This window comes from Papaver somniferum, chromosome 1 (genome assembly GCF_003573695.1).
Source record: "Papaver somniferum cultivar HN1 chromosome 1, ASM357369v1, whole genome shotgun sequence".
In the NCBI taxonomy this organism is placed as follows: domain Eukaryota; kingdom Viridiplantae; phylum Streptophyta; class Magnoliopsida; order Ranunculales; family Papaveraceae; genus Papaver; species Papaver somniferum.
This window is the reverse complement of record NC_039358.1, coordinates 242369819-242378827: the sequence shown is the minus strand read 5'-3', so window position 1 is coordinate 242378827 and position 9009 is coordinate 242369819. Positions and strand designations below refer to the sequence as shown.

The following is a 9009-nucleotide window of genomic DNA, read 5'->3' as shown; positions in this document are numbered from 1 at the left end:
TCGCAAAAATGTTAAGTTTTCTTTGTAACCGAACTCTACCTTTGAAACTTCGTAACCGAACTCTACCTAATCGCCAAGAAATAAATTTCGTAGTAACTGAACATTTGCCTAATTTCATATATGCATATATAAGCCCAGTTCGGTTGATTCGCAAAATATGTTGAAGTTTGCGAACCAACCGAACTTCTAACACTATGTTACTTTTAACCTGCAGTTCGGTTGGGAACTTGGTTGCGTTGAAGTTTGCGAACTAACCGAACACACAAGATGTACCCAAATAAATTGTTAAGTTCAAAGTTCGGTTACCTACCATTTTATCCTAGGTAACCGAACATTACACTGTACGACCAAAACCTCCATTAACGAGCGAGTTTGGTAACCTGCGTGTTTGGAAAACGTAACCGAATTACACTTTCAGGTGTGTTCGGTTACATGTTCTTGACATATGGTAACCGAACTAACCCAAATCTACATAAAAATTTTCATCTTTTTTGAAAGTTTGGAGCAATTCAAACAACATTATCTAAGTTTGAAGCATACCTGGGTACCCAAATACCCTTCCTTCGGTTGTGGTTGGTAAAATCCATTGTTTTTCATGTTTTCCTTCTTCATCTTCTCTAACTTTACTCTCTCAATAATTCTACTTCTTTAAAAAAAAAACATCTGATTTTTTAATATCACTAATTATCTTTAACTTAATCATCTCACTAATCATTACACTAACTATTATTAACACTAACTAATCATCACCCAAAATTAATCAGGAGGGTAATTTAGGTATTAATATAAATATCCAGATAAGGGGTGACCTAGATTTACTTCTAATGTCTTTACCCAAAATAAAACCATGGTCCCCAAAAAATCGTTCTGTGTAAAAGGGTGAACAATGTCCGATTTGAACCATTTGTCGTATTCGACTACGTCACAAGGGTGAATAATGTCTCATACTTTTGTCGGACGTTTTTATTCAGTCTTCTATATTTTAATCCAAGGATGGCGACTATAAATCGAGTTTTTTTGTGCTTTCCAGCAACTCCAACTAACTGTGTAGCACATCTTTTCCCAAAGTAATAAACACCAAGGTTCCTGGCATGACTGAATAACACAAGTCTCCGGAGTGAAAAATCTTTGATCTTTTGGGCGACCTCGTGGCTCATATTCTGAAACTTTTCATACGACATCCAAATAAAAGTATATTTGTTCCTAATAATGTGTTATTATGTACCAACACATATATCATTCCCCTTTGCAGTGTTTCGCTCTCTTTTTCCCCCAATTAACACCGTTATACTTTATTGTAACCGGAAAATATCCTTTTGTGTAGTGTAAAAGAGTTTCTTTTTAAGCATGCATATATTAGAAAAGCAACTAAATAGTTATTACACGTGGAAAGGTGACTCCCCTGAAGTCGCTTAACAGAATTTGGTTAATAAACGAGTTTGTGAACCAACACCAAAATATATATACCACCAAAGTTGAAAGTAAAGGTCATACAATTAGTTACTTGCTAATATAAAGCCAAGGGATATATATTTCCGTATTGACCTCAATAATGCCCCATAGATCCAATGCTTGAGGAACCCAATTAATGGTGTGACATCGAGACAAAAGTACAACTCGGGTACACCCCAATCATAAGTGATACCAACCTCCATGGCTAGTGTTGAGAGGTAAAGATGATATAGGTCCTCCACGTCCTAGTCACAACAATGACTACATCTTTTTCTAGAATAGTATGAGAGAGAGCTTGCTTTCCAATGTATATGTCCTTCCTTTTATAGCTTTTCCCAAAATCCATTCTTCTCATGACATGCATCATGCCAGATTTCATTAGAACCCGCTTATTTACTATTATCATCATATTCTCTAATATAACCTCTAATTTATTATTAATCCCCCTTTTATCCTTGCTATTACATAAGCATACTTTATTGGACTTGGACTTTAATCCCGTAAGTCCCCATTTTTCTAATGGGATTTCCCTCTCTTTTGGGGACTCCCTATCCTTATTATAGGGTAATTATTTTCATGTATCAACAGCTGGCAACCCCTTTGGCCATCCTACTTGACCATTCGTACTTGAGGTGGGGAAAAAACATAGACCAAGTAACAATAGAATGAATATCCTCGCAATTTTATATATATTTGACTCAGGGTCATTATTGCGTGATTTGTTATATACAATTACTTCAAACCAGAATTAGGAATTCCACCATCTCTCAAGCTTATGTGCTTCATCTCTCTTGTTGCGGCTAGGTACAACAGAAGTTCATCTTTATATATTTATTTTTCCAACCAACCTTTTTGGTCAAATGGAACATAGTCTCATCAATTGCAAGGTATCCCGAGTATGAAAAACAAATCTAATGGTTTTGTTCTTTTAAAAACATGAACACTGTTAATTTCATTTACATCTTCATATTTATTGCATATGACCTATAAATCAAAGTATTTGAAATATCTATTTCGAAGTCCTCAACACAAAACGTGTATGTAGTACATCATTGACGTTTCACCAATAAAAATAACAATTTGTTTTGATATTTATTCGTATTAATATGGTAAAAAGTAAACAAAAGAAATTTATCAACAATAATTTTAGCACCATGAGGCAGCTTTTTATAAAGCTTTCTTAACTTCGTACCAACCACCTCTTGGTTTTTGAGCAACGCGATCTCATTCAATTTTTTATACAAATGACCGTGATGTAATTTTGGACCAAAAAGTAGATTGATATCATTCTCTTCACCCGAACTTGATTGTCTCATCAATATATATTGAATGGGTTTATTCCTAGGAGGTTTTTTTTTATTTCTTTTCGCCTAATTGTATATTGAAATTGAGAAATTTCTATTGAGAAACTTAGTGAATTTGAATAAGAATATTAGAAGGATTTTTAGTACAGAAAAACAAAAACCGTAGAGAAAATTAAATTTACTATGAGTTGAATGTTTGAAATAGTGTGTTATATATAAGGTTAACAAAACTAGACGTTTTTCGTTATCGTTCGAACTTGAGTAGACTATAAGAACTTAAAACATTCATTCAATTTCCTACGGTCGACTCATAGATATATTAAAAAATTTATTTGTAATCGTGAATAGTCAAATTTTCCCACCTACGTGGATAATCAAATAACCACATTTTTCCAAGGCCCACTAAACTTCTCTTATAGGCCTTTTATATATTAATAAATGAGAACTTTGCTGTTTCGTCCACTAAATCCGGCCCGGGTTAATGGATAGTACAGCGGGAAAACATATTTACTCTTTAGTCCAAAAAAGGTTTGAAAAGAGTAAAATTACTCTACTAACCCTAACATATGTTACTAGTAGTATGTTACTGGTAGTATGTTACTCTATATGTTACTACATATCAATACTGTTATGTTATCAATATGTTATGTATTGACACTACATATTAATATATTATGTATTGATATTGTTATGTATTGATACTACATATCAAAAAATTGTTATGTATTGATACTACATATGTTACTAGTAATATACTACTAACATATGTTACTACATATTACCATATGTATTGGTATTGTTAAGTAATGATATTATTAAGTATCAATACTAATATGAAACTACATATGTTATGTATTGATACTAATTAAATCTGGAAGGATGTTTTAGGCATTTAGAAAACACACTTTATAATCTCCACAAAGTTTTCGGACCAACGAGTAAATAATCTGGTCCAAAAACATGGATGGACTAGCCATCAACTAGATCATGAAAAACTGGACTAACCGGTAATTCCTACTTAATTTATACTAGCAAATTCTAGATTTTGGATAACTATGTAATTTGGGTTACATGACGAAAAATGAGGCACATTTTTAAGGTACAGTATAATTTGTAAGTCACGTGAACAATTTGGGTGTGTAGATGATGATTTCCAAATACATGAAAAGTGAGGGTAAATGAGTCATTTCGAGTACTAGCCTGGCTGAACCATGCTTCATTAACTCTATTAAGGTACAACTAAGTTATTATTAATCCCACTCTAGCATGGGAACGTCTAAAGGCGACTCCTTGAGACCGAGTACCAGCGCGACTGGACCCTGAGCCTCATGAGCGTGTCTTGTACCTGAGTTTAATGAGATATAAGGGCGGCTCACACTCTCCTTAATTGGGATACTTATTTCAGGAAAATTAACAAGCCTCCCTTTCAGTCTCATAAGCATGTTGATGGGTGAATTTATGAACCAGAGCCTCATGGGAATGTCCACGGCTGACTCCATGATATCAGAGCCATGCAAAATTATCATAATATCGTACAAACATGAGACACTCATCGGGCATGTATACAAACCTCACACGTATACTCATCAGAGCTACACAAGCTCACCTTAATCTCATATAAACACGAGATACTTATCTAAGGCCTAATAACAAGCCTCATTCTCTGGTACAAGTAATTCTCATACACAAGCCTCATACTTAGTTTCATAAGCATCTACGACAGATACCATGAGACTAAGTCATACAAAATACAGTTAAAAGCATAGATCCTCGCATATATGATCTTCTTATCATAGGTGCATGTAATATTGTCCAACTTTAAGTCTGAGGATAATTTTCCATCACTATTACGATAAAAGTTATCAAATTCCGCAGGATATTACTAGAGGTAAGCAAAAATCACCTTTCAATCAGCATGTGGAGTTTGGTACCTCAGTAGAAACCTTGTATTTTATGGGGCCATGAGTGAATTTTGGGTCAGAAGGAAATTTTTTATGTCACATTTGTATCTAGGGGTGACAATGGGTGAATGCGTGCGGATTTGGTACCACCCACGTCCAATCCATTAAAATAACGTATATTAGAGATGCACTTGTGTCCAGTCCATTACCCAATAGTCAAAATACCCTCGGATGAACTAGGTGAATGCGGGTAGACTGGAGGATTTCAAAACATAATATTACAAAACAATAAACACCGACAAAAAAAGATTAGTGATCATGCATACTGAGTCCATAGTATCTTCAACTTTATTTCTCTTTCTCATTCTGATCCTGGTTATGTCTCTGACTTCTGAATGTAAGTACCTTACTCATGCTTTAGCTTATCCTTCATATTTTGGTATAATACCAAAACTCCCCTCTGGGTTGAGTGTCCAACGAATTAATGATATATTATCCGTGCCCAACCCATAAAAACGACCGGTTTCAAAAATTAATGATATATTATCCGTCGAGAAACGGATTTGGTGTCCACCAGCTAAAATGCGGATTAGTTCGGATTAAATTTATGGGTGTGGGTGTTTTTGCTCACCCCTACCTGGGTTCAATCATCAGATTTTAGAACCCTAGATACCTCATTATTTTGGGTTTCCAATACATGAAAAGTCCTTGTTAATAATAGCCCAAGTCCATTCCAGTGAAGCAACAAAGAACCCTTGTCTTTATATCTGTACAGAGAAAAGAAGCAAAGCTTCAAAATAAAAAAAGGAAAAAAAAAAAAAAAGAAACAGAGAAAGTGAAAAGAGAAAGAATCAAAATCAATGGCTGAAGAAGAAGAAGTACTCTTTGAAGTTGAAGCTGTTGAATCGGTTTATGAAAAAGATTGTTCTGTTCTCCAGCGTTACCCACCTCATCTCAATATTCATATCAAACCTAGAACTGCTGAGGATTCTTCACAACAGGTCTTCAATCTTTCTATTTCTCTATTTTGCATATTTTTATTCCCCAAATTTTACTTTTTTTATTGAATTTTACTATCTGGGTTGTCTTAGATTCTCAATAAACGTGTAAAGATCATATCCTTTTCTCCAATTTGAAGTATACTTTAGGGTTTTGGAAATTTTGGGGTTTCTCCAAAATTTCATATTTGTTTTCCCCAAATTAACGATTATTACTTTTGGGGTTATCTTACATTCTCATTATTGTGTAAAAATCAAATCTTTGGGACATTCTCCTGTAGTGTAGTGTTTTTGAAGTTTGTTTTTTCAATTTTCATGGTGTTTTTTGAATTGTGTCTGATTTTTTCTATTTGGGGTGTTGCAGTTTGTGGAAGCTGTTCTTTGCTTACAAGCAGGACCTAAGGTATGAAACAGCATTCAGTTCAATTGTAGTGGCACTTTCACTAGAGTAATGCTAAGCAGATAGAATCCTGTGAACCAATTGAGGGGACGACTGAATGAGAAGAGGGCGAGGTAATAGAGTGATGAGCTCCATACCCCTGGGATCTCTCAATTTGGTGTACTAGGCATTGATCTTTTTAGGATCATATATTCGTATTGTTTCCCTTCAGTGATTTTGAGGAATAGTTGCAGTATGAGTAATTTTGAGTACCAATAAGCATCTCGAGCAAGACGTCTTTACATAACAGAACTAATCACATCCATGTTCGTGTGTGCAATATGGAAATCATACATGTGGATAAGCATACACAGAGTAGAAGCAATTATATAAATGTATGCTGAACTAGCTCGTTCATATTGCCTAGTAACTGCACGATATCGGCTTCCATAAAACAAGCAGGTGGTTCTAACCGTGTTAACACACAGCAAGAGCGCAAAACCTACTTTAATTGATATTTGTGAGGTCTCCTTATTTATACATTACTTATTCTAAATGTGGTTACTTCGAAGCCACCGTAGCAGAAACTATTGCTACTTTAGTGCCTTCAAAGATGATATAATATGTTTCTTACTGAATACTGCTTGTAAAGAACTTTTAGTGTATTCTTTGTTTAGTTCATACATGTATGGCTGTCAATGGGTCTTAGTCTTGTATTTCATTCTTTTGTTAGTACCCTGAGGAGCCACCACAAATCGACATTAAGGAGTCAAAGGGTCTTGATGAGGAACGGAAAGTACGTTTGTTAAATATCTTAAGGGAGAAATCCCAAGAACTGTGTTCATGTCTCATGCTTGTAGCACTTTGTGAGGTAACTTTGGTCTTATCTCTTTCTTTCTCTCTGTTGTTTTCATTGTGTGCTGGGGTTGATAACTTGTTTAGTTCAGTACGTGGTCTCTCATTCTATAAATATATTTAAGTAGCTTGGTGGTATATTGGCTGATTTTGAAAATTTAATCAGGAAGCAGTGGAGGCTCTAACAAACATGAACCATCCTGATGGGGATTGCCCTTTATGCTTGAATACTCTACGTAAAGATGATACAGAAGGCGATTTCCTGCCATTTATGAAGTTGATGTCCTGCTTTCACTGCTTTCACAGGTAATAATATTTGGTTTCCTATACCTCATAAATTCTTCCTGTGCAAATGCAATAGATGTTTGCCATCAGTCCATCCGGTTTATTGATAAGATATTAAAAAAAAAACAATGAAGGGGACGTAAGCCTCATCTCAGTGTTTTCAACTAAACTTTATGATCTTGACCTATAGAATCCGAAACAGGGGAGCTGAAGAAACCACAAATGCTGCCTGAAACAAATCTCCCATGCCATCTCTGTATTGAATCCATACGTTGAGCTTCTCTTATTGGGTTGCTAATGTTTATTTTCTTCTTCTAGTGAATGCATTATAAGGTGGTGGAAGTGGCTCCAGGAGCAGAAGGAAACAAATCCGGATGCTTCAAGTGTCTCTTCTTCACAATCTAGAAATTTAGAGAGGTAATATAAATCTGCGTTACCTGGAAAACACTCTGGTTATGTATAGGAAACTTGTTTCTTAATTTTTATTCTGTTCTCGAATCCTGTGATTTCATCTGGCGGATCATGTTTCTTACTTAGAGTTGTTGATTTTTAGCTCAGATTCACATAGAACAGTTAACCTGAATCCTGGACTCTGTCCTGTCTGCCGCATGGTTTTTCAAACAAAGGACATTGAACATGTCCTTGATTTGGTTGGAACCAATTTATCTCAAATGGTATGTTCTAACACACTAGGCAATGGCCTACTCTATTTAGCCGAAATTCAAATAACTGAGGTTTGCCTGAACCGACTTCTCTGTGAATCAGAATTTTACTGGAGCTGAAATTGAGTATGAAAAGGAGGTCTTGCAATCGGAAGCTGAAAATGCTAGAAGAAAGAAATTTGAAGCCGTGTTGAAGTTACAAGAAGAGAATAGTGGGCTGATTGAACCTAAAAGAACCGAGGTTTTACGGCCAGGAATGTTTCTTCCAGAACCACCTGTCGTGCAACCTAAGGAGACTGCCGAACCTATCTCTGAACTACCACAACAAACAGATCCAAACTGCAAACCTACCCCTCCCTTTGAGACAGGTTCAAGCCGATCCTCAAACAAGCCTAGTAGCAGCAGCCAACGTAAGAACTGGGGGTCAAAAGCAAGGAATAAATCACGAGATTCAAGAGAACAACCAAGGAAGTGGATCCAGAAAGACGTTGGACAGTAACAGAGAGTGTGAACTCATAACATTTTATTCATCTGGTTTGTGATAAAGCAAGTTTGTAATAGTGATGAAAAAGAAAATTAGGCTATATAATTATACTCCTATCTGTTAGTGTATATGATGGTGGGATATGCACAAGAGAGAACTTTCATGTTTCTGGTTCTTGGCACATAGAAGTGTTCCATATCCCACCCTACCCAAAAACTGAATCAAGCAGAAACTTTTACACACTGCTGAGCTGATTTTGAAGGAAGCCCATCAAGTTTTTATATTCTCTATGCTGTCATAGGGTACTGATCTTTGTGAATCAAAATTTTCTTTTTGTGAAACTGACTTATTTCAGTGCAGGACTGCTATAAATGAGGTCTTTGTATATGTGAAAGGAGCTGTTTACTGGGAAGGGATTTAAAAAAAATCACCCTTTCTATCCCCAAAGTAGACAACATTTTAGTCTTAGATACCAGCTGACTGCTCCAGAACGGAAAGTTTCTGTCCTTGATCAGTTGGCTGAGTCCAGTTGACCAGTCAAGGACGAGCGTGGGACACTTATGCTGTTGACCCGTCAACATTTGGAACACAGCACTCCAAAAATGTTATTGTTCTTACTACATTCGTTCTTGTAGTCATGTACGGCATCATTTCAGGGGCATAAATGGTATTTTATTCGCCGTATTTCT

General features: G+C 35.8%; 1 protein-coding gene across 1 annotated transcript; it reads left to right on the top strand.

Moving 5' to 3' along the window:
• Positions 1-5457: 5457 nt before the first annotated feature.
• On the top strand, positions 5458-8603 carry LOC113322029 (E3 ubiquitin-protein ligase RNF25-like). Its single transcript, XM_026570033.1, has 7 exons — positions 5458-5658; positions 6020-6058; positions 6768-6905; positions 7056-7195; positions 7493-7591; positions 7728-7848; positions 7940-8603. Exons 1-7 carry the CDS (start codon positions 5518-5520, stop codon positions 8333-8335), a joined length of 1074 nt encoding a protein of 357 aa, XP_026425818.1. The 5' UTR covers positions 5458-5517; the 3' UTR covers positions 8336-8603.
• Positions 8604-9009: the final 406 nt, after the last annotated feature.